Here is a 27166-nt window from a genome sequence, read left to right on the forward strand (position 1 = left end):
ACAGAATCAATTAAATATCTATATGATTAAAACTTGTTATTGGTATTTTAACCGGTCTATATATAATTTCGTTCACCTGTTGGCCGATTGGAAAGGGAGGAACGAATACCTCCACTGCCCTTCCCATCTAAACCCCAGAGAGGGGGGGGGCGGTCCTACTTTTATGGAGAAATCATAGTATGTGAACAAAATTAGTCGAATATCTATATAATATAAACAGGTGGAAGTGCGATACATGCAATCCCCTTCCCCCCATCGGACAAATCAATACTTTTCTATTTGTATTATAGTAAGAAATTACAAAATTTAAAAAATCTGTCACTAATATAATTTATATATGCTATAAAGTAAATTCTTATATCGAGTCGCCAAACCCCTATTCTTTAATGCAAAATGCAATCATTAGCAGAAATTATAAAAAGGAGCGAGGACTAATCGTTATCATTTTACCGCCCTTCCCCTTTCAGACAGAGTTTGTGTAATTTGACATGAATTTATCATAACTATTTTAAGAAAGACTTTGCTTTGGAAAAGTTATAATTCAAACGAAATTTTTCAATATAACAGTCACGGTTGAGATAAGTTCAAAAGCCAGATAATCTTTTCCTAGTCGACTTTTTCCAACCTTTACTCTATCTCATATTTTTCTAGTTAAATAAATTTAGGACTATAACTCACAATTTATGCTTAAATTTTATTGAATATTATTAATCGAATTTTTTTTTTCGGCGGCTATCCTGAAAACCTTAATCTAAATATGTGGGGTATCTTATCTTTTCAAAGAACAAATCGGTTTTATTTGCAATGTATTAAGGGACTATAAATTCATATTAGAATATTTTTCTCATTATTCAAAATGCACTTTATAATAGAATGAATAATAGGCTGTAGGTCAGTAGAATGCGTTACTGCAGTGAAGAATGCCAGAAAACGCTTTTAGCGTCGTGGCTTCGCCCCGAACCTCACTGATGAATAATAAGCTGTAGATGTCAGGAGAATGCGTTTCTGCAGTGAAGAATGCAAGAAAACGCTTTTGGAGTCGGGGCTTCGCCCCGAACACCACTAATACATAATCAGCTGTAGATGTCAGGAGAATGCGTTTCAGCCGTGAAAAATGCAAGACATCGCTTTTGGCGTCGGGGCTTCGCCCCGAATCCCACTGATAAATAATGAGCTGTAGATGTCAGAAGGATGCGTTTCAGCCGTGAATAATGCAAGAAAACGCTTTTGGCCTCGGGGCTTCGCCCCGAACACCACTAATAGGTAATGAGCTGTACATGTCAGGAGAATGCGTTTTAGCTTTGAATAATGCAAGAAAACGCTTTTGGCGTCGGGGCTTCGCCCCGAACCCCACTGATAAATAATGAGCTGTAGATGTCAGAAGAATGCGTTTCTGCAGAGGAAATTGCAAGAAAACGCTTTTGGGCGTCGGTGCTTCGCCCTGAACCCCACTGAAGAAGCTTAAAGCGCTCTCCCAGACCCCCAAGCTTGCAAGAGAAAGACTGTTTTTTTTTCTGTTTTTTTCGCCGAAGATTGAGAAACAGTCTTATTTTATTCTCACATATCGAATATATATATATATATATATATGCTGTACGCACGTTTATGCATAGGGTTAGGGTTTACTGGGCGTTAGGGTTAGGGTTTGGAAAAAAATCGCCCCCCCCCACTCCAAAGTTCTGGATCCGCCAGTGCTAGATTGACACATGAAATGCGTAAGACGTAACAATCTTATTTTTTTGAAGAAACGTCTGTAGTCTATAAGTAATACCAAAAAGCTTCAAACTCATTAGGCTGCTATTGTATTGTTTATAGTTTTCAGACTACATACATGTATAAATAGAATACATTGTGTAATCCTACGAATGCATACATTCAGTTTTCTATGCGTTATCAAACTTTATACATTTTATAGAGAATTAGGCTTAAACTATAGGCCTAATAGAACACATGGGCGTAGCCGGCAGGGGAGGGTCTTCAAACCATCACTTGCCTCAGACCTCATTGTCTGAAAGGGAAACTTTACTTACTGCCCCAGTGCAGCCAACTTAAGCAAAATACAGTCACCAAATTTCATGAGCGCAGCCAAAAGGGGTTTTGTGGTTTCCCTTCCCCCTCCAATACAAAAACTAAAGCATTTTACCATTTTTTACCAGTCGCTGGACTCCATTGAATAGCAGATTTGGTTTTCGAATTTGTTTAGCGGAAGAGTAGCGGGTTAATGGCACTGTAGATACCTCAGAATATGCATTTTTAAAGCTTAAAATAACGAAATAATGCCACTGGGTGTAGCTCACAGCGCTCCCCCGGACTCCCTAGCTGCCCTTTGGCGGTGTGTAATGTCTTTCCACTAATTATAGGAAGAGAGTATTCTAGGGTAGAAAAAACTTTGAAAGAATGAAAGATCAGAATGTAATGAAGATTAATTACATATACACACATTCACTAATATATATATAAATTGCGAGTACGGTAAAAATCCCCCCCCCCGAAAATATATGACATGCCATTTGTGGGCCGGTTTATATGGTAATGCCAGGCCGATTTTGATACCCAGTCCGCCCAGTTTACATGTCATTCAAATTCGTCGTAATTGCCAAATATAAAATTCATATAATAGAATTCGTATCACAATTACCAAGTCTATATTTAAATTTTCAATGCTACTCTTAATTAACATTTTTACATTTCATATTACATTTTTTGTGTGAATTATATCTATAAATATTTATGCCTTTTTTCTGTTTCTCTTTTTTGTCTCACTCACTATCTCTGCCTCACTCCTTCTCTCTATCACACACTGACACCCTAACTCTCTCTCTCACTCTCTTTCTCTTTAACTAACAGCCTCACTTTCTATCTGTCAGTCTCTCTTTCTCTCTCATTCTCTCTCAGAGACACACACATGACTATATCTTATATGCATAATACATAGGTCTACATAGTCACCAAAGGTGTGCTGTTTACTAAATTACCACAACCGACTTATCATTTTGTGAATAGCCACATAGTGGTCTATAGCTTGAGTCGATAAGAGATTAACACATGACAATAACAAAACATTTTTAATGGAAAATACTACGGAATTTGGTTCTTATACACATTTAAAGAACTGTGAAACATTTCTCTTTACATTGAATGCAACTAGTCTATAGTGTACAGTTACAAAAGTACGGATAACTAACAACTAGATCTCATCTTGACTTTCGTCCTAGGGTGCTGCAACAGTTTGCGAAACCAAAATCCCTTTACTTTTCCCTATCAGCAGCTGTTCTTAGCAGAATATCAAGAGAGAGGCCGGTCTATTCTTTTGTTATCTAGTCAGCTTTACTTTGGATGACCATTTCTTCCTGCTCCCTCCACTGTGCCTTGAAGAATGACTTTTGACTTACGATATGACCAATCGAGCACAGCTTTTGTTTCTTCACAGAATGGACCTCATTCACCAATCGTAAACAAACAACATTTAGCCACGTGATAATATTGATAAAACAACGAAAAAAAAACTGTCACGTGATAGCCTGTGTGTATTGCGTAATTTGTATAGAAGAAACAGAGAATCACGTGGCATTCAGAGTGTTGAACATTCAACATTTTCTGTAGCATTCTGTAGCAATGACTTTCAAAGTCTTGGATTCTTCTTTCCGCCACAACGTTCAGTGTCCAGCTTTCACAATCATATTATATATATACTGTTGAATGGCCAAACATTAGAAGAAGTTGACTCATTTAAATATTTAGGGTCAAACTTAACAAGCGAAGAAGGATCAATAATAGAGATAAAACCCCATTTAAACTTGGCATCCGCAGCCATGAACATACCGTGGACAATTAGGAAGAGTAACATCAGCTTCTCAGTAAAATTAAAACTATATTCTTCGCTAATGGTCTCTGTACTCCTATATGGTTGTGAAAGAAAAAACAACAACAACTAAATAACACAATACATAAGTATCACTAAATAACAACAAATAAGTACCACAAAATGACTCAATATATAAGTACCACTAAATAACACAATACATAAGTACCACTAAATAACACAATACATAAGTAGGCTACGACAAAGTAATACAACTACATATATATCTATATGAGGCTTGTCTTCGAGTCTGTTGTGTTGTCACAGAGAAATAAATAAATTACTTTAGATAATTAAACATAATTAATGAACAGAGACTTCGTTTTGATGAGTATCAACATTGAAGACTATCATTTTATTACGTCACATCTATTTTAAGTACTTTCTCACGAAAACATCCACAACAAACAATGAAGCAATATAAACATATTAGCACAGAGTCCAAATTACATAATTGCATAATGATAACAGAATCACAAGCATGCTACCAAACTACAGTGCATAAAGTCTCGCACAGTTTTATCAGCAGACTGACTGGAGAACGAGTGCTCAACGAAATTTCTGTATTGACGAACATTATAATACAAACATAAACGTATATAAAATATACATAACACATGTGTGTTTGTCAGTGTTTGGGTGTATAAATTTGCTATTCAGTATTCTGAAATCGAAAACATTATCTTATAATTATTTTTGTTGTCCTGCGTAGTCGTCGTCAGTAAATATTTAAACTTGTGTAAATTACTTTCTCGCCTATTCATTTATTTTATTCTCAAATTGTCATATTTGTCTGCAAGTCTCTTTTTGAATGACATATTTTGTTGTAGGCCTAAGTAACCCGGTGGAAGAGGGGGTCAAGTAGTCTGTTCTAATCATTCTACGAACGATATTTTTAAAAAATATGAATAACTTTAACGAATCAAAATCATAACAAGAATTTAAATTCAGACAGACGTACGTGATAAACTCTTTGGGATTACTAAAAATAAAGTTCACCACACGTTAAAAATGTAGACACCTTGACTAATCAAGAGTCTTGAATGTATTGGTTCTACACCTGTTGTCCTACTCAGTTCAGTAGGTCAGACGACAAGTTATGAATGACACACCTTTTCCAAAAAAAAAAAAAAAAATGTTTGTAGCTGGTATAAATTTCAAATTCCTTAGCACTTGCCACTTCAGATGGCCAGGACAAAAGACCCAGCAGAGGCCAAATTAGTATTGTCTTCATTGACGACACGGCGCGAGCGCTGATTGTGCAAGCGGCTCTGAGCGTGGAACAAATACACAACAGGCGAAATGGACTTTGGGGTTCGTAGTTGGCATGCTTTCAGTCCTATTTAGTATTGTAAACGTTAGCCTTTGAAAAGTTTCTTTGATGATTGACAAATTATTATACAATTTTTACTGGAATACATTGGAGTTCATAAGATCGATAAACATAATGACGCAATAAATAGCGCTAGCATACACTGTTTACAAAATATTAATAATTTAAATACTAATGAGGAGGATGATAATGATGATGATAGTATTAATAATTAAATAAATAGAGTCACCAACCCGGGGCCCAATTTAAAGGAGGGCAGGCTGGCTACAGCGTGACCTCCGTGATGTTGGCTGTGGCTACAGCTCAAGGGGCTTTAAAAGAAAAGGGCCTCCACAAGAGATAAAATATAAATAATTTCTATTTAAAAATATGAATTTCTACGGGTCAGAAACTTTTAAGTTTTTGTTTTTTTTCTAACATTTTTTCTTCATTTTTACGGTTGGCAAAAATGTCGTGATTAAGAAGTGTACGCTTTTAGCGTGCTCGGATTTATGACAATGCGTCTACCAAGAGCCTTATCCTCCACAAACTCAAAAATATACACTTTTTAGCGCCCCCCGAAAGGGGAAAAGACGCTATTAGTTTTGTGTGGAATGTCTGTCCGTTCGTCCCATTTAGATCTCGTAAACTAGAAAAGATAGTTAAAATCCGACATCATAATATTTTAGCCCATTCAAAGTTGATGCAATGGCTACTTTTTTCTTTTCTGAAATCGAAAAATCTAATTTTTAAAATCACTTATGCAAGCAGTTTTTTAATAAAATACACCACTTTTACAACCATTCATTATTAACAGTAACAAACACGAGAGGCTCTTTAGTAGGATGAACACACTTTATCATAGTATAACACATTTAGGCAAACTGTTTTAGATTTTTTTTCATTAGTATTGCTAAGTTACGTAAGTTCTGTTATACTATTTACTATATTTACACACAAAAAAATGTTTACTTTTTTTTAAGAGAAAAAAATCTATTTAGTATGCATATAAATTGGACATAATTTAAAACAACAATTAATAAGTAGTTTTTCATATTATCGAGTGAACTGCACGGCTGCCCTATGATGATAGAACACGGAACTAAAGGAATTATTTTTAACGGAAATGTTTTTTCTTGAGGAATAAGAGTTAGAGACATAGGTTAGGTCAGGTTCACATCTGACTTCATATTCACTTTCCCCTATCCTTTGGTCTGTGAACGGCTGGGGCACCACACAAGATCCGTCAACCTTCTTTCTCCATTCTTCTCTGTCATTTGTCTTTGATAGAATTTCATTCTGATGTTCTTTCTGAATATATTGAAACCTGCCTTTTTACCTGTCTGGGTGGACCACTTCGGGGGCCGATTTTGAGTTTGTGTCTCCACACAAACTATCTTTGTAACCTTGTTTAAAACCAAAATATGCATATTAAATATTTTTTAATAGGAAAGTGAGATTTAATTTACAAGAATTTCTTTCTTCTAAATGCTTTTAGATAAACAAAGTTAGTCAAACGGTTTTGATTTCTTTGCCTCTATTCTACTTTATAAATACAATATATATTATGTTCGTGAAACTCAAAACCAGCTGGAGGGGGTTTTAAACTTAAAGCCCTCTGGATTGGGCGGGTAAACTCTCCCCCCCCCCCCTTGGCAATGCACATAGAATTTTGTGACTGTAGTTTGATTTAATTTAATATGGAAGAGTTGGTTTTTAGCTTCAAACCCCGCTGGAGGTGGTTTTAAACTCTAAACCCAAAATCAAAGCAAAAAATCAATCACAAAATTTCACGGGGGGGGGGGGGGGGCGCACCCCCAGCTACTCCAATGGGGAGGGGGTAAAAAATTGTAGATCAATGTCTAGAGAGTAGAAAAAAAAAGTTAGCTGAATTGTGACAGTAAAGATGTTGTAATAGTCGATCACTTCAACCAAGTCCTTATATATTTTTGTCCACAGATGTCTCCAGTAGTCCTGGTATTTGCAGTGTTGATGTTTGTTGTCAGTGCTGATGAATTGGGTAAGGTCTAAACATCTCATTTCCATCATTGGATCAGTTTAAAAAAAACAACTATTTGAGCCACCTTTTTGTTAACTTGTTGGCCATCTTGTCAAACTTCAAAACTCCTACCTAATTATTCTTCTATGTTTCAATACAAAATCAGTGTCTTTAAATATGTCAAACATATTAAATAAAGATGTTTATTTACTCAATCAGACAATGTGAGGATACAACTTTAACTCACTCATAATGTTGTTAAGTATAACGGTAAAGGGAGCACACAACTCATTTTACCAAACAGAAATGTCTCTTCTTATATCAACTTGCCGTAAATCTGTTTGAACTCAATATGTGCATATCCCTAGAAGGCACATCTTTTAGCTAGAAGAGAGAAGACATCTGTTATTCTTAGAGCAAGACTCTTATTCATTTCTTGAATTCACCCAACTATTACCCGAATCCTTCCAAATATGTTGCTTGAATCCAGCCAACTCTGTTGCTTGAATTCATCCATCTCTAGTGTTTGAAGCCACCCATCTAATTCATTGCATTTAGTGCTGCCTACTACATATGGTTCAGTTTAGGGGGACTACATGACATCTGGTTCAATTCACTTTCAGTTTTGCAGCTCAATGGAGAGCTTGGTTCTTATCCTGAGTCGATGATCCTGACAAAGATCCAGATGGGAGTCATTGACCCGACACCTATTGTCAACGAGAGAGGTTTAAGATACTTTGTGCAGATAGCGAGAAACAATGTTGGTAAGTTGATTTTTGTTTGGGCTTCTATCAGTCGTTTGTTTCTGTTTGTATGTGTAGGTTTTTTTTTTTTGCTGTTTGTATCTGTCACTTGTTTGAATAATGTTCTTGTTTCTCTTTACATTAACGCAAAGAAGTTGCATTCTAGGCTATCCGATGTAATAAAAAAAACTTCTTTAACAATCAAAGTATTTAATGATAATTACATGAAATTTTAAAATTCTTCCTATTAGCTTGCAAAACTCTTCATGTGTTCAAACAGGACAAATACACTGCATGAAAACTGGACACTGGACTGGACACTGGATTGATATTTCGAAAACGTCTCTGACATTTTATTTTAACTCTGGGAATAAAATAGCTACCTAATTAGCCACACAATAAAAACTCTGATTTGACCGTTAAACATTGTTAAAAGATAATCATCTTGAAATAAAATTCGGCTTTCGTCTTTTTTTTTTAATTTCAAGCACACTTAAGAGAAAATTACGTCTGAAATCTTTCGTTGTATTCAATAAGGAGTTAACTAAATAAATAAATGTATATTCAAATTTCATGCGCATCATTTTGTGTGTAGAAGTCATTAGGTGGACTGTTAATAGAAGAGCTCGCTTTTGCAAAGCTCACTGGAAAGATTTCTTGCATTAATAAATCATGACAAGAGATGAACAGAACGAGAAATTCTAGACGACCATCAACTTCAGAAAGGAGGAAATAATTGAACAAAAATATAACTAATTCAACAATGCACTATGATTGCTTGAGTGATTTTTTGCAAACTGATTTATGCGAGGGTGCATCTAAGTTCGTTTCATTGATTGAATATTGTTAAACTATTTTTGTGAAATGTTTTATTGTAAACAAAATTTTTTGGGGGTTTGGTATGGTATAAATGGTTATTCTCTTTAAAGCAGTCTTTTATTACAAAGCTTATATCAACTCACTCTTTCTGTCTGGGTGGAATCTTGTTGGCTTAAATGTAGGTCTACGCATTATTTCTTCCATTACCCATCAAGTTGAACTTTGCACAATTATTTATTGTCGATAATTACACATGGATCAATTTAAAAACGTAACCAATTCGTTAATTAATTAGTCATATATAATTCAATTTCTTTCATACAGAAAAAGCTACTAAGCTAAGAGGAGATAAGCTTTGTTTCCAGAATTAGGTCGTTTACTAAAAATTTGAAACTAACGATAGATAACTATAAACCATTTCTATTTTTGTTAGTGGTTAAACATTGTAGGCTACTGGTTAACGTGTCGACCTTCCATCATGGAGACTCTGGACCTCTAGCTCAGATTCAGACTCAAAATTTTTTTTAAACACCTTCTTTCAGCTACCTCCTCCACCACAAAAATGATTGGACCATAGCGCACTGTGCATGCTATAAGAATAAAAATTACACCAAACAAAAACAATTGATAACAAGCAAAATAAAAAAAAAAATATATTAAGTGTAATTGTGTTAATTGGTTTGGATTTGGATTTAGACAATAATAAATCTGTGCGATAAGAAATATTTTAAAAATTGTTTTTGTCTAGCGAAATTTCATGCTTTTAGCTTTCTCGATACTATATAACCCTATCACTTGTCTGGAAAGTTGGAAAGGAGTAGGGAAAGAAAGAAGAGGGTATCTGGGTGATCGCTTTTTTTTTTTTAATGTATTTTTTTTTTATTAAATGACCTGAATTCGAACTAGAGGGTTAAGGCCTCCTCTGCATTATCAAGCCAAAAACGGTATGCCTCTGTGCCAGGCAGCTGCTTATGAAAATAGGTTTTATAGTTATTTACAAACTTTTCTTTCTACAAACAATAAAGGGGACTAATTCAACTTACACCACCTTATCAGTCAAGTAAAATTTCTTTCCATTGTTCGAGATACCAAAAAACAATTACCAATAGTTAATTAACTAATTGTTGTTTTTTTTTTTATAATTCTTGTGTTGGCATGTAAAAGAAATAATTGTGCAAAATTTAAGCTTGATCCGAGGTCGAGTGTGGGAGAAATAACGTAGACAAACTCTTTACCAGACAGACAGAGTAAGTTAATATAAGCTTTGTAATACAAAATATTTCTTATCAAAAAATATATTATTAGTTTAGATCTATTCTAAAATAATGACGGGGATTTATAATAATAGCTGCAATTTTGTTTTTGAATAAATATTTTTATTTTACTTGTTTTTTTTTGTTTTTTTTCATTATAGTTGTGTATCCAAACGGCGTCCAGACAATAGTCCCAATTGGCAGGAAACGCTATCATAGCCAGAGACTAGTACGCTTTTGAGGTTTTTATACTTTATTTACATATATAAATTCACTTCTTATCCACGATTTAGCTTAAATTCCCGTTCAATATAGCTATACAAACGGTTCTGACAGGCAATAACCTTTAGTTTATTCTAAATGTTCAGTGTTTTTTCAAATAAGATTCCAGAATATTGCCAAATGATTTCTCTACTCTTATATTAATATATATATTAATATATTAATTAGATTAATGTGAATATGAATATTGTTTAACAATTATAGTTTCATTTTTTTTAACTGATATAAATCTATTCAATCATTTAAATTCCTAATTATTCATGATTTTTTTTTGTTTTGGTTCAGGTTCCTATAAATAACAACAGACTCAGATGTACATCCTGTGATACCAACAAACTTGGCCAAATAAGAACAACGCCTCCTCCTAGCTCTTTATCACAAAAATCTGCCTCCCGTAACATACGACCGAGTTCGGCAAGTCTAGGAGAATTTTCTAATTCCAAGAATCTGGAAAGTCGACAGCAGACTGCAACAGCAGCAGATAGACAAGGGCAGACTATGAAAACAGCTACTAATCAAAGTAAACAAGCTGATGCTGCTGTTCCACAAGAGAACCGCCGTGTACTTATGGATGTTTTAAAATCTGGCACACCAGAGTTGAAAGTGTCTTCTCAGTCCATAACTCTTCAGGCTAGAAGAACGCAGTCGGTAACTGGGCAAGTGCAAAATATCGCTGAGAGTGTTGATGTAGTCAGGAGTAGTAGAGTTAGTTCGTTTGAAGGTCAAGGTTCATTGCAAAATTCAGAGATGCATTATCAGCTTCAGAGACTACAAAACCTGGGATTACGTGACCAAAATCAACAGATTCAAGGAAGGCTCCAGTCGCCCCTTGATCTGTCGCAGCAACAGCCACTTGATAAGCTTCAGAAGCCACGTGATGAGCAGCTTCAGCGACAATCACGTGATCAGCTCCAACAACAACCACAAGATCGATTTATACTGCAAGCACCCGAGAAGCCCCAGATACAACTCCATCAGTCACATGATCAACCGCAGCAGCCATCACATGACCAGTTTCAGTTGCCTTCCCAGGACAAGTCTTCAAGTAAACCCCAGCAGCCATCACACGACCAAATTCAGTTAACTTCCCAGGACAGGTCTCTAAGTCAGCTCCAGCAGCAGTCACATGACCAGCTGCACCAACCACACGACCAGACAAATTCACAATTACATGAAAGGATTCTAAAGCAGCCACAAGAACAGATTCATCAAATGTCTGTGCCATTGCAGCTTCTCCCCATTCGAGTCGAATCCCAACAAAATAACAGCACACTTGCTGCCACGACCAGCACAACATCTCAGCCCTCAACAGAAACCTCACCCACGCCACTTGAAATGTCCACACCAACTACAACTTCTGACACCAACGCTGACTCACAAAATATTCAAGGCAGTTCAGATTGAGTCTTTCTAGAGTAGCAACTCTAGAGAATTGTCCTAAGGATGCTGTGTTGATTCAAACCTCAAGGAAATTGTCTGCAGCACTTGTCGTGGCTTCGTGACGTAAACAGGTGTTCCGGCTTCAAGTGTGTCAAGGCAAACGACGTTTAATCTTGAGATGGCGTTTCTAAAAAGCTTACAATCAAAGCATTTTACGTTTGCTCCATTTGTTTGTTTTGTTAGTTTTCTGTAAATTTGAAATAATCATTTAAAAATTTTTTTTTAAGAATTGCTTTTTGAAGGTACGAAATAATTATGTTGCACAGGATATAAAAATAAATTCTACTCATTCCCCTAACCCTTTGTAACATTCGTTTAATTACAAAGTGAAAAGGTAACTAATAAAAAAAAATAAACAAATATTAAGTGCTTAAAAGTATTGGTCAAAATAACACATGGACTATGTTTGCATGATCCATGCTTATGGTTGTCGTTACAAGGAAACACTGCCCTATAAACTTCAAATGTTGCTTTTAGCAGGTACAAAGAGTTTATCGTAGCTTAATGTATTGTGGATAATCTTGGTAAGAGGGAAATCAGCCTGAACTTTGAACAATGTCACTACAGTAGACTGAATTGATCATTTCCGTGGACAGGTGCTACGGAGTCAAGTCCTAGTAGTCCGAGAGAAAAATGATGTTTTCACATGGTTTCCCTGAGCCAGCTGGGACTACATATTTATTGCTATATACAATGTATTTATTTGTACTCTTTGGATATACGATATAGATATAAATGATATGTTATTTTTTTTTGGTTATAGTTTTATAATTTCCATATATATATATATATATATATATGACATAGACAAAAATGTATGTAGGCCTATGACTATGTCTGTGTATTGTTCAATCTATTATTATTTCGCTAAGTTTCTTTACGCCGATATACTTATAAGTTTAATTATTTTACTAAAAGCCAAATGTTACCTGTGATTATTTATTCTCAATGCTTCTTGTTGTTCTCTTTATTTTACTCTCTCAACTTGAAAAACAATTTGATCTAGATCTACTTATCTGCTCAATGAACTGTATGATCATATACAAATAAAGTTTATCTCTAGTTCAATTGTTCTAGATCGATTTGTTGACAGAGTATCTATGCATTGCAAAATGTATCTACGCTGGGGGTGTATGGGTGTAATTAATATTAAACATTAGTTTACGACCTTTCTCGTACATATGAATGTATCTTGCTATACTGTTTACAATCTTTTTATGGATAATTTTGTAACTGCGGTTATGTCGTTTCAGGAATGTTATATTAGGCCTACGGTCAGTCAAATAAGAGCCATTTAAAAAATATGTAGGCTAGAGTGATCAATGCAGAATCTAAAAAAAAAATCTATTATTGGTAACATTGACTTCTGGCATTTATAACGCTTGTAAATCTAATTTTCAGATAAAATCAACTTTTCTAAATTTCTCTAAAAATATTTATTGTTTATTTACAAAGTAATTTGTATCGGTGCTTCTGAACTGATCATAGCCAGATTTTTACAAAACTAATGTCTACTCACTCCCTCTGTCTGTCTGGTACAATTTTTTTTTTTTACACGTTATTTCTCCTACACCCATTCTTGGATCAAGTTGAAACTTTGCACAATTATTGATTGTCCTTAACAAAACATGAATCATTAAAAAAAAATTAGCCTATTAATTAACTAATGAATGAGTGGTTATTAATTAATTGTGTTTTATACCAAAAATGGGAAAGATCTTACAGGCTATAATTGTGCATCTCTTTCCCTAATATAAGTTTTTTTAAAAGTATTTTTTATTATGTGCTTGTTTGTTATCAAATAAAAATCATACTGCTATCAAACGAAAGACAAGAGCTAGAGTATGCCTGTGTATGACTAAGGTATGAACTATAGCGCCTATGTAACAAATGTTCAGTTCTGTAAGTTAAATTTATTTTAAATAAGAATTGTGTAATAATATACCCTCTCACTCTCTTTTTTAGATCTATATTTAGTGCGATGTAGATGTGCCCTGATGTTATTCTAGATTCTAGTTTAACTCCTTCACCAGATTTGTTACTGCCGAATATTTTCCTTATAATGTCTGATTCACGCAGACATAACTATAGATAGTGCATTGTTCTACTGGTTAAAGAATAGAACCATTCAACAAATGATATTTGACCATTTGGATATGTTTTGAAACGATAATAAAAATTTGTATAAAAAGATTATTCATTATTTTTTTTTAAATTAAAAAATGTAAATGTCTAATTTATGACAAAGATCAGGTTGAAGGCCGCTGTCTTTTTAAGCCACTCTGTTAATGATAAGAAATTAATTCCTAAAAAAAAAAAAACGTAGGCCTATCCATTCACTCCTTTCCATCCCCTGAAATGTCATCAAATATTTGACATGGTCTTTTGTCTTACGCTAACAAATAACTTTCCATAATACACCACAATTACACAGTGTCTCTAGGAGTAAGACCAGGAAGTGTGTGCCTTGTATCATCAAACCTTGTCCTCATCTTCAGTTTAGAGGCATACCAAGTGGCTTGACGGTGCGAGGGGGGGGGGGGCACTCCTACCCATTGACATCAGATGTCACTCTAACAGATCGCCTGTCGTCTACTGTGAGAACGATTTGACAGAAGGGCGCCAGAGTGCGAGGAATGAAGGATTGTCACACTTTAGTTTCCTTCTCTCTAACCGCTCTCTATCAGCTGTCTCTCAGTCAAACCTGTTCTTCTTTATCGTAGTTTTATTCACACCTTACACACGCAGACACACATACGTAACACACACACACACAGAGAAATAAAAAGGGAAAAAAAAGAGGGGGGGGGGGAGATGTCAGATGGAACTTTCCCTAATTTTCCTTTCCGCGAAAACAGTGTCGGACTACTAGAATGCGTTCTAAAAACAATGTCGGACCGCTGGAATGTGTTCTGAGGTGAGGTCAGGCCACTTGAAACAAACTGATTTGATGTGTTGTTTGCATACGTCTGGTATCAATGTTTGTTTCTGTCACTTATTTGTGCGACCCTATTACCCGAAGTTTTTAAGCGCCCCTCCCACCTACCCCTTCAATATTCCTTTAACAGAAATGCCCATGCTTGAAAAAAATAATTCGCAATGGTAGACCCACGTAGTCTTTCCAATCCGTTTTTGTTTCCTCGCAGGAATCATCATACTTCGGTATGCGGCAGCAATTTTGGGAAATGAATCTCGAATGGGTCAAACATATCGAATACACTATTGAACTACAGAGACGCTATTATACATTTTCTCGAAGAAAAAAAAAAGCGTCAATTTAGCACACTCGTCAATTTTGTCCATATCGCTGGAGTCTTTTATGCCTAACAGACCCTAACATATTTTCCCAAAGTGTATACAAAACATTAAACAAATCATCATTGTTCAATAAGGAAACTTTTCAAGTTATACAGAAATACAAAGATGAAGTCATCATCATTTCATTTGTTCAAATCTTTTCTTTCCCCATTAAAATCACTGCTCGATCTTGGATCATAACAAGTCTTCAGTTCTGAGACCTAGATATTGATTCGTCGTTACTATCATAATCGAAATGTTTTTTTTTTTTTCTTGCATCTGACTCTTCGTTGCTTAAATTTCGGACGCAAATTTCTTTGCTTTAATCATAGTATTGGAGAACAGTTCCTTAGTAGGCCTATGTATGTGTATCAGCAAAGTTTTCTTACAGTGTTCAAAAAAAATTAAGGAGCCGGTAAAGCGCTTGGTGTTTTGGGGAATTTTAATTTCGGCATCTTAAGGGCGCCACTCAGTCCAGACCCGACACTAGCTGGGGAAAAGTAAAGGCGGTTGGTCGTTTTGCTGGACACATAACGCCCTCGTTAACCGTGGACCACAAAAACAAATGGCCTTTACATCATCTGTTTCTGAAAGGGGTACTTTCCTACTAGTGCTATAATTAAGGTCTGTACCGGTATTAACTTTCAATTCAGTTTGCAGTCTGTATCCCAGACATTTGTTCAAACCTTCTATCAACTCTGTCTGCTCAAACGTTAGTACACGTGATTTCTCCCACACCCATTCTCGGATGAAACTTTTCACAATTATCCATTGGCATAGACAAGACATGAATCAATGAAAAAATATTTAACCAGTTAGACATTTAATTACTGGTTATTAATTACTTTATTTGAAACCAACAAGGGAAATTAATCCTTTAGTATTCACAGATATGACTAATTATGTAGCATTTCATCCCCTTAGACAATTGAACACGTTATTTCTCCCACATCCATTATTGGATCAAGTTGACACTTTAAACAAGTATTTATTGTTCCAAACAAAACATGAATCAATTAAAAAAATAACCAATTAGTCTGTTAATTTATCGGTACCGGTAATTATTTTAATATCAAATAAGGAAAATTACTTCTACATTATTGAGAGATATAGTTAAATAAGCTTAGATTTTTAAAAAAACTTTTTTTTTTTTGGTTGAACTTGTAGAAAACCAGTACATCTATTCCCATACTTTTGAGTCAGAGAAAAAGCTTATTAGTTAAGTAAGTAAGGTTCCACTTTCAGCATTAAGGCAGATGATGTCAAGATAACTTCCTTTACTTACCCAAAGTACCCATTGAAAATCCTAAAAAAACCGAAATTCAAAATCCCAGTCTTCACCAAGATTCGAACACAGGACCCAGGTTCGGAAGCCACCGCACACACACCAAAATGAAAGCTTTTGCCACTTTTCAAGTTCCTTGGCTCCCTTCCTTTTTTTCCCTTTGTAAGGAACTGCTTGCTGAAGCTGACTTTACCTCTTTGTTTAAACATAGTGTAATTGGACAAAACTAATGACCATCATGAGGTCTTCACAAGTTTCAACAGTGATACTAAATCATTAAGGAGGTTCCTAATCAAAATTTTATAAAGAAAACAAACACACTAGATATAACGTTCTATTTAATCTTTGACTCAACATTTTCTCTGTACATGAACATGCACTGTTCGCTTAACAATTCACTGACAGTTCTATGCAACATTCTAATACTTACTGGTCTATACACTACAAGCCTTACACCAACACTTTCTCAAGCCAGACAGACCTAAGCTACACCAACACTTTCTCAAGCCAGACAGGCCTAAGCTACACCAACACTTTCTCAAGCCAGACAGACCTAAGCTACAATAACACTTTCTCAAGCCAGACAGGCCTAAGCTACACCAACACTTTCTCAAGCCAGACAGGCCTAAGCTACACCAACACTTTCTCAAGCCAGACAGACCTAAGCTACAATAACACTTTCTCAAACAAGTCAGACCTAAGCTACACCAACACTTTCTCAAGCCAGACAGACCTAAGCTATCTGTAAACTGTTTACTACACCAACAGGCCAATACTTGCATTACAATACCTACATACTACACCTACAGCTAGCACAGGAAGAGTCAACACAGACTAATCATTTAAAAACACTACAATGGAATCCCATTAATGGCATACAAAAATTGATAAATACTAAATCACAGAACAGTTTGAAAACCCCAAAGTACTTTCTATTGTATTTAAAAAGTTTCCCTTATTTGCATAGCAAGGTTCATGACTTAAACAGAAAATTCAACAAAACTATTGGGTTCTACTGTATCAATATTTTAAATACAAGCCAGTATAGATAAACAGCACAACGATGCTTGCATTCAACTCAAAAGAATATATACAAAACAAAACTTTGTATTCAGGTCAAAAAGGAATGTCATCATCCAAATCTGTCAAGTCATTACTCTGTCAAGTCATTACACTGTCAATCTATCCACAGCTTCACTGCAAATCACATGTGTTCTACACTCATTCTAACCACACAAAAAATATATTGAGTCTAGATAATTTAAATATTTATTTAAAAAAAAAACATATTTGGTACACCTGTTTCATTTTCTTGAAAAATATATCATGGTATTGCACTAAATTCAGATTCAGTTAACCAAGTACTCTGCTGTAAAATATTTGAATCTTTTGACAAAGGAGCGAAGAAAATATATCAAGATATAAAATATAGAGCAGATCTAACACAGGAAGTTTGTTAGACTTAATGGTAGTGTTGCTTGTTTAGTTACACTTTTTTTCTAATTTATAAAGTATATTTTACTAGGTATTTTTCATTTCATAAAGTTGAGTCAATAAAAAAATATATAAAAATCTGAATATTACTTTATTAAAACTTCTGCAAAAGTTATCGGTACTTGCAATAAATAGTCTTTAATGCTAGTCTCATGTTTACTTGTCTCTGCATTTATAATTGAATGTTATCAGAAAAAAATTAAAGAGGACATAAAAATAAATAAAAAATCATTTCTGTACACATGGTCCATAGAAACAGGGTATATCTTACATAAAAAAAAAAATATTAACATTTCAACTTCTTAAAAAAGGCATTTGAAAAGATTTTAATAATTAGACAAATCAAACTTCTCCTCCTCAAACAGGTATCAACATTGACTATGATAGTCATAAACGTGTCCTACAAGCATTCAACCTGTTACCTTCAAATGCAACCAGAACACAAAATAGCTTCCCATCAATCAACTATTTTAACACCCTACACCAACACGGCCACAGTGTTCTACTGTGCAGCAAAACAGATTATGTGCTAGTCAATGATCCAGTCGGTATTTACATCAACAGTTAAAGCAATCAATGGTCCAGCCAGTGTTCATGTAAACATAGCCATAAAGTCTTGTGCTGCACTTGTACCTTTGCACTTGTAGCTTTCACTGCTACAGTTTCCTGTTTCAAGGTCTATCACACTATTATGAAGAGGAAATCACAAACCTGAAAACAACAACAAACATGCCAGTTAGGATTTTGCAAAAAGTTTTATTACATTAAAAAAGCCATAACATGTTTACATGATACTTGTTACATAACTTGCATTGCATTGCATACTGGCATTTAATATATTTTATTTATGAACAGGCATATTTTAGATTTCTAAATATGATTTATGATAAAACATTCAGCTACAAAACTGAGTTAAAAATTAGGAAAGTAGTAGAATTTGAAACAGGATTTAAGATGTCACAGTCCTTCCAGTTATAGTGAAACATTTTTGATGTACATTTAAAAGGATTTGTTATGTCCATATAACTATATGTTTGTAATGTCCACATAACTATATGTTTGAGATGTTCACATAACTATATGTTAACCTTCCGTCACAAGCCTGACTATTAACTCTAGGTCTTAAAGAGGATTTTTTTGTGTTGAGTACAAAAATACAATTGACCATAAATGCAAAAAAAGAGCAATAACAAAATTAGATACTCCAGGTCTCAAGGCAATTGCCCTCAGCACCATTTATTGTTAGTGAAATGTTATAAATTAATAATTGAACCAATTTTTTTATTCATTATTTTGAGTTAGCAAAAAAAACAAAAAACATACATAATTAATATCTTAATCATAACATATATTTTTTTAGGACAATGCATTATGTTATCAGAGAAAAACACAAGTTCACAAGACAATCATTATTTTTCTTTTATTTACATTAATTAACATTGCTGTGAGTTAATTATATTCTCTAATTTAAAAAAAAAAAAGGCCAGAGGACTTAAAGCCTTGCTCTCCTACCTCACAAGCCATCAAAAGATTTGATATTCCAAAGTTCTGAGATAAATGAAAAGTTGGCCGTAGATGACAGCTCTCACTGTGTTCTGATGTTCCAGCTTCCAGGCTGGCCTTCACATTTTTTAAAGTAATGCAGTCTTGCTGAAGTCAAAAGTAAGAATAAAATACAGTATTTGAAAATAGAAAAATTAAATATAACACTTACTGGCAAACTAGAAAAGATGAAAGAAATGAGAAGAGCAAACAGCAATATTTTCACTATGTTATGACTTATAAGAGGATTATATTCTAAAGGTTTTTCAATCTATTGCCTACACATCAAAATAGAAGGCAATGAAAAAGCAAACATATTGGCTAAACAATCAAATTTCCCTATCTACCCAGAAGAAATGGGGAGGGGGGGGAGAAGAGAAAAATTAGAAATAGACCAGCTCTCACTCAAATTTCAAGAAAAGTGATGCCTATTACAAGCTGTCTCCTCAACATATAATATTTCATCTCAGAACCAGGCCAAGCAGAATGAGACAGAAGCTAAAAATAGGGACTAGTTAGAGATTTACCCTTCTGGAGCATCACCAGAGCACGCAAGCCATGTCCTTCAAAGCACCATACTCTATCGAGAGGCACGAATAAGACACTGGCCCAAAACCTCTTTAGAAAAACAATATGAAAGCTGCCAGATCTGGAAACCACTGTGCAGTTCATAGAAGATGTAGGACTGCTCGTCCAAACCTTCCAACATATTGTTATAACTCTGCTCCTACGCTAACGCTTATGGTGTGCACCAGCACGCTGTTACACACAAGGCACGAACAGATCTAAGAGAAGGAAGTTGACATTGTAGAATTCCGCTTAAGTCTAGAAGCTTGAGTAGAAGCTGTGTTTAAAGACAACTGTTATCAACTATACTTGTGATGTCCTGTTAATAAAGACCTGTCCTAAGTTATATTGCAATATAAATGAGAAAGAAGAAAAAGAACTCCTCTGCCTTTTTTTTTTAAAGTCAAATTAATAATTAATAGTAATAGTAACCAAAGGATACACATCCTTAAATTAATCAAATATCTATGTGAATAACTTGTTCAGAAAATAATGTATTTATACAAGTAAGAAGAAATTAGAAAAGGAAGACTTGTAAATCTTTGAGGACGATAAAGAAATGTTCATCAGTTTTTGTATCCAGTGGTTGATATGGCTTTTGAGTAGCAATCAACTAACAACCATACTCTTCCCAACATATGTCTGTCATAAAATTATAGCATTCATGACAAATTTTGTAAGATTTTTATAATAGCTTTGTGCATTCATCATGGTCTGGATAGACTGAATGAATCCCAAATAAATCATGGGATGAATGAAACTAGTTTAGGGGATCTTGCAAGCTTCTGATATAACCATGTCAGAATGTTGAGTAAAAAAAAATCCCACCTACCTCAGTGTTTATCCTTAGTCCACATTTGCATACTATCACACCCATATGCTCCAACAGAATATTTCTAGTGAGATCAATAAACAAAAAATGTCTAACAAAATAGTCAAGTATTGGATAAAATGATAGTAACATTTATATTTATTAACAAATTAGCTGAATATGACCTGTGCCTATGGGCCTTAGTTTGGGTATTACTGATCTAGTGCAGTGATGCCCAAAATATGGTCTGCGGGCCGGACGTAGTTCTATCCGGCCTGCCGAAACTTCAGCAAAAAGTGTAGAAAATCCCCTCTCCAAAAAAAAAAAAAAATTTAAAAAGTTCTTTCCCCATGTTAGGGTAAATGGATTGGTACAGATAATAAGCCAACATATTTGTTTTATAAAGAAAGAGTGGCTCTTTTGAAAGAATATAACATTCAACAACTTTATGAAACAAAACACAAAAATAAATAAGGGGGCATTTTTTATTTGAGACGCCATTGTTAGATTACATCTTGAGTGGAGAAAATTTACCAGAAAGAGACAAGAAAATGGGTCGGCTGTAAGGCTAGCTACAGAGTTGTTTACATTGTAAAAGTAGAAGCCATTTTCCGACTGCGAATGCATAGAAAAGTGTTGTAAAAAGAAGAACGTCGTTGAAGCTGTCAACCTTTCTCATGACAATTGCGAGGGAAACATATGGGTAAATATCTCCATTCAAAACTGACTAGACAAACCAGATCTCAAAATGTTTTCTATTGCCGCTGAAGAGTCTACCGACATAACTGATACTGTTCAAAAGCTTGGTATTTATTCACGGTAAAAACAGCAGTTTTGAAATCAAAGAAGTTAGTAGCTATGAGGAGCATTCATGTGACACCACTGGCGAAGTCCTAAGAAAAGTTTCAACCATCACAGAGGCTCTTTTTCTTCTTTGGGACAAATGTGTGGGAATGACTACTGATAATGCCACAAGTATGGTTGACAGCAAGAGTTATTAGAAAATTGTGAGACAAATGGAATTGAGCCTCTGTGGCTTCATTCACCATAAAATCTGTGTGGCCAGGTGTTGATGTGAGGATGATCATGTTCAAAGTCGTTTCCAACATTCATACACGTCCAATGTGTCAGGTGCCCTGACAGCGCTGTAATTGGAACTGATTGACAAAGCTAGATATCCCTGTTTGAGAAAGTTCAAGTGATTCAGAGAATTGACTTCTACTCCAAGTTGCTTGCAGAAACTTTTCTGAATCTAAAAATTACAAGCGGCTATTTGTGAGGAAAACTTTTTCGGTGACGAATCGTGTGAAACCTATGTTACCGGTATGTAATTATCTCACGGACATAAAACTAGAATTCTAAATTCAAGCTCCAACTTGGCGTCTCATCTATGCTGCCAGATATTTGAAAAGTGTTTTAGGAAAAACGTCTCATGAATTAATGTAATTACTAGGTTCATGGGATTCTACTATATATGCTGTATTATATATTTCCTATTTTTTTAACCTTTATGTTGATATGGCTCGCAACACGAGTGTCCGAAATTAAAATAGCCCGCAGGCCGGATAAGGTTGAGCATCACTGATCTAGTGGATTGGATTTAGATCTATGTCAAACATGGCGAGTGTTCCCTTAACCTTATTTTTTCTTTTGCCATGAAAATGAAAATAGAGTGTGAAAATGGGTTTACCAGTTTAGCCAACATATTGATATCTAATAAAAAATACAGTGTAAACGGGTTTACACTATCTGTTGAAAAGTTTTGTTCTTTAACAGAGATAAATTTATGTATTTTTTTTTAATTTTAGGGCCTTTTGGTTGTGGGAGGGTCATTAAACATACAATAAAGTCTCTTCAATGATTAAAGGAAGATTCATGTCAAGTTTTATCAAGATTGGTCAAACGGTTTTACTTCTATGTGAGATATACATACATACTCCTTACATTCTACTTTATATTAGATAATGTATAGATGAAAAAAAAACTCATTTAAATAAATTTCAATGCGAATAAAAAAAAAGACTAATAGTATATTAAGATATATTTAAATATTTGGAGGTTCTTAACTATTGATTAATAAGCTACAAGTGACAACTTACTTTTCACATAAAGGACAGATAACTTCATCTGTACTTAAAGTTGATAATGCAGAACAGAGTTCTTCCTCTTCTTGAATATGTTTATCACAAATATCTTGCAAGCTCAATAATCTTTGTTCTAATAAATGTAGGACAAAAATAAACAGACAATTCATACATTGTATAATACACTTATACAGTGTTAGTGTTAAAAATCATTTTTTTTTTACAAGAAAGTTTAAAAAGGAAGAACACATATTTCTAAGTTGGCACGAAAGTTGGCAAGAAACTGCATAATTTGTAGACAACTGTGAATCATAAAAAAAAAAAAAAAAAAAAGAAGTTTAAGTAAGAAAGAGATTCTTTTTATCAGCATTGTAAGACATCGTTGAAAAACATAAGTTGTAATAAAACTCAAAGTCAATGAATAAATCCTTTCCTGTAAAAGTTGTAGGACAAATCAAACAGATAGAGTTTCACAGGATCATACTCCATTTTTACCATCAAATTGTTTGTTGTTTTTTTTCTAAATGTCATATGGATAAGAGTGATAATAAGTGTAGTTACTTGTAATGTCAAAAAGAGTTAGTCCTCTTTAGTACATTATTTTAAGTCTCTGTTGACTGTTCAATTGCCACTCTCTCGTGTCTTTGGGCTAACTCGTTGTGACGTTGTGTTCACTAAGAATATTTTGTGTTCTTTTCACGTGGAAAATCTCGGTCTGAATTGAGGCCAGGAGGTAAAAAAGACATTCATTACTTGGCCCTCAGAGAGGAAGGGTGTATGATTTTGGAAAAGATATTTTGTTGCATGGAGTAAAGTATTATTAAGCATCATTATAAAGTGTATTTGATGTTGGGTTTATAATTAGTTCTTGAAGCTATTATTCATTCATTTATAGAGCCTTTATGGCTGGATCGCCAATGTATTATTATTTTATATTAAAAAATATATTGTCTGCTGACAAGTGTGTTACTGAGTGAATTTTAATATCTGTTGTGTTACTCCTTAGAAGCTCTACACAACATTCGCATTCTAGTGTGGTCTCAGTGATGACGATCATTTGATTGTTATGAACAGTGAGTGACTTACTATTTTGATTTTTCATTATTTTCTTTTCTTTTGTTGGTCTATGAGAATTAGGAATTTTTTTCCATATTTATTTAAGATCTTTGTGACAGAAGAAGAAGGGGGAAAAGAATATATGTAACTTAAAAAAATAAATGAATTTTCTAAACTTGCACAACTAATGTCTGCATTTTGGGAACACACTGCAGAATGCTATGCTTTGCACAACAGTTTCAAATATTGGTTGATTATTTTGAAGCTTCACCTTCTTTGATAAGATCAGCTTCCAACTCTTTCCTGATTTCACTGTGTATTGACTCATAGAAAGCAAACATTTCATCACTGCTGTCTCCATTTAAGTCATTCTAGGGAAACATTATAATATATATATATATATAGAGAGAGATAAGTAGTTAAAAGAAAAAATAAAATGTGCAACACAGAGAATGCTTACTTTTAATGTCCCCAAGAGATTAATATTTAAATTGTCATTATGTATTATTTAATTACACCCATTTTTTTGTTTTTTCACAGACAGATTCTCCAAAATTGTTTAGCAGTATTTTGGAATGCTAACCTCCACAATATCAAAATGTTTGGACTGCAGTTTTCTCCACTCTTCCTTCATGATGGCATCAATGTCAATTATGTCTGAAACTGTAGCACCGGCGTCAGCAGCATCACCTGGATTGTCAAAACAAATATGACGTCTCAAAGATTGCTGTTTGTTCCTACTTTCCTTCAGCCTATCCAAACATTGCTGTGCATGGTGGGAGGAAAAAGGATGAAGGAATTGTAAATGTTTGATACAAAAATTAGATATTTGTACAAGTCAAAAAAACAAAACAAACATTAATAACTATAAATAAATAAATAACTATAAAATTCTGTGGAAAACTTCCCTTAGTGACAAGTCTAGAAAAAAAAACAACTGAACCAGCAATATTTATAATTGTAAGAAAGTATGTCATAATTTTGACACTTTCTATAGTACAATTAAGTCAAATGATTTATTCTTACTTTACCTTCCTGTATGTCTCTTTCCATGGTGGAGTACGATACTTAAACATATTCTGTCTCGTACTGCTGACTGTGAATGTACTGTCTCTAGACATTAGAATAATATTTTGAAGTTCAGAAACACAATTGATGCTGGATGTTGTCTCTCTCACAACTCTAGTTGCTCTAGCGACTGAATGTCAAATCACCATGGATTGCTGAATATAAAAACAAAAAACATAATAATAAATAGCACTGTTATATATAGTTACAATTGGTTTATAGAATAATCATATTACTGAATTTGAAGTAGACACAAATATTTTTATTGAAATCATTTTATTTAAATATATTTTATTAATGAAAATAATAATTTGGGTGCATAGAGTACTGGTACAACAACAACAACCATACTTAAAGAACTGCATCAGTTATTAATAAGTTTTGTAAAGTATGTTTGCTGATTTCCATTTATACAAAGTTCAATTTAAATCTACTACTTTAATATATGTATGTATATAGAGTAAACAGATGTGTGCCTTTATACAAAAATGCAATACAAAATTTGAGATTTTTAATGAAAAATTCCACCTAAAATAATACTTTTATTAAAACTAGACTATAGTTATAGATAGTCACCATCATAGTGGTATAGCAAGGTACCAGTGGGTCCACATTTAAGAATATATGTCCCTCCCCACACCCAAAAGTTTGAAGTTGAAGGCTGAGTGCAACAAAAAACAAACTGAAACATCCTGTGTGTATCAGTACATATTATATACATATATATATATATTTCATTTTACAAGTAGATCTAATTCTAATTGTGCTCTTATACTCTATGAAATTCTGTTACAACTTTTTACAAATAAGTGTCAAGACAGGACTCAAGAAGAAACTAAAACTAGTGATTTATCTGGGCACATGATGATGAGGCATGATCATGATGATGCAGATCCATTGTCTTTAGAGAAAGATAAAGCCATTTTACAATGTTAACTTTGGTAAAGAAGTGCCCACTTGTTTATAATTACCATCTTGACAAAATAAATCCCAAACACCTACCCCTTCTTGACACTGCGCCCACACATATGAAACCTTAAACAATATCCTCTTTGAATTTGAATGAATGCCCTTTCCTAATCCACCTTAGGCAGAACCTACTACCACTTCAGCCCAACATAACCAACACAGCAGTGCTGAACAACTGAAGTTGAAGAGAACAGCACATTATTCAAATTATTGTTCCTTGGCACAGTCTGCAAAAAGAGCTCACAGCTCAGAAGCAACAAGCTGGCTAGAACTTAGAAGAAGTAGAAGAAGTAGCGCTCTCATAATATTAAATATATATATATTATTATATAATTATAATATAAATGCAGATTCAAGCACAGCTATATTATTATATAAATAGAATCTAGTCTAGAGTCTAGGACTAGAAAATTGACTAGATCTATATAATATTTGTATAATATAAATATAGTCATAGTCTAGATCTAGACATTAGACAAATTAAATAAATTATAAATATAATATTATAATTAATATAATAATATAAATTATAATAAACTAACTTTATTAGCCTAAGCTATAATGATAAGTTACTATTATTTACTATAATGATATAATCCTATAACTATACTATAATATAATAATAGTATTTAATAATAATAATAATCAATAAATCATATTTAATATTTGATAATCATAATGATCATTAATTAATAACAATCTAACAATGATAGATCTATATTATTAGTATATATACTATATATTATAAATAATTATAGAATAGATCTAAAATCTAAACTAAATGATATTAAAATTAAATTGTTATAATTTTTAAATAAAAACTTATTGAAGTTATTCACTTATTGACTTATAAAATATATTACTTATATCTAGAAGATATCTAGATTATAGATAGTCACCAATCTAGTTTAGCCATTTAAATCTAGAATCTAGATCTTTGTAGTCAATGTGAATGTAGAGTTTAGGCCAGTTTAGGTATAGATAGATCTAGGATTCTAGGTCTTTTATTTTGATTCTTATCGTATTTACCACCAGCAACAGCGGAAGAAAAGCAACCGCAAAAGTCAAACTATATTATTATTATTATTTCTTTTAGATTAAGGTTGCTTAAATTCTATATTAAAATCTATAATCTAAATCTAATGAAATTTAATAAATATAGATCTAGTATCTCTGTTATTAGCATATGATGATATAAATTTACCAATAAATAGCTATATGACTTTTTTTTTTTTTTGTTTTTATGTATCGGTAAAAAAAAATGAAATGAAATATGGAACATT

The 27166-nt window shown here is 33.7% G+C and overlaps 2 protein-coding genes across 3 annotated transcripts; one reads left to right on the forward strand and one right to left on the reverse strand.

Annotated features, from left to right (window-relative positions):
* Positions 1-5051: 5051 nt before the first annotated feature.
* LOC106056217 (putative cyclin-dependent serine/threonine-protein kinase DDB_G0272797/DDB_G0274007) lies at positions 5052-13901 on the forward strand. The gene is made up of 5 exons (XM_013212839.2): positions 5052-5176; positions 7134-7194; positions 7797-7937; positions 10150-10217; positions 10556-13901. The coding sequence occupies exons 1-5, from the start codon at positions 5165-5167 to the stop codon at positions 11672-11674; spliced, it is 1401 nt and encodes a 466-aa protein (XP_013068293.2). The 5' UTR covers positions 5052-5164; the 3' UTR covers positions 11675-13901.
* A 2716-nt stretch (positions 13902-16617) lies between these two features.
* Positions 16618-26931, reverse strand: LOC106056216 (RPA-interacting protein B-like). 2 transcript variants are annotated; one of them, XM_056005844.1, is made up of 8 exons: positions 26783-26931; positions 24878-25069; positions 24430-24612; positions 24118-24217; positions 22806-22923; positions 20728-20791; positions 19299-19436; positions 16618-18497 (listed from the first exon to the last, which is right to left on the reverse strand). In XM_056005844.1, exons 2-8 carry the CDS (start codon positions 24965-24967, stop codon positions 18468-18470), a joined length of 723 nt encoding a protein of 240 aa, XP_055861819.1. In that variant the 5' UTR covers positions 24968-25069; positions 26783-26931; the 3' UTR covers positions 16618-18467. The 2 variants fall into 2 exon arrangements, with proteins under 2 accessions (XP_055861819.1, XP_055861818.1); XM_056005843.1 differs by having other exon boundaries at positions 26747-26919.
* Between the last annotated feature and the right edge of the window lie 235 nt (positions 26932-27166).

Source organism: Biomphalaria glabrata, chromosome 12 (genome assembly GCF_947242115.1).
Source record: "Biomphalaria glabrata chromosome 12, xgBioGlab47.1, whole genome shotgun sequence".
NCBI lineage: Eukaryota > Metazoa > Mollusca > Gastropoda > Planorbidae > Biomphalaria > Biomphalaria glabrata.

Bases quoted from the DNA above. Each gene is read 5' to 3' on its own strand.
- LOC106056217 (XM_013212839.2), top strand. The intron at 7,938-10,149 runs GTAAGTTGATTT...TTTTCATTATAG, and splicing joins GATAGCGAGAAACAATGTTG to TTGTGTATCCAAACGGCGTC. The intron at 10,218-10,555 runs GTACGCTTTTGA...GTTTTGGTTCAG, and splicing joins GCTATCATAGCCAGAGACTA to GTTCCTATAAATAACAACAG.
- LOC106056216 (XM_056005844.1), bottom strand. From the start codon at position 24,967: ATGTCTAGAGACAGTACATTCACAGTCAGCAGTACGAGACAGAATATG. The intron at 22,924-24,117 runs GTGAAGCTTCAA...TACATTTATTAG, and splicing joins AGCTGATCTTATCAAAGAAG to AACAAAGATTATTGAGCTTG. The intron at 18,498-19,298 runs GTAGGAGAGCAA...TGTTGTTTTCAG, and splicing joins ATCTTTTGATGGCTTGTGAG to GTTTGTGATTTCCTCTTCAT.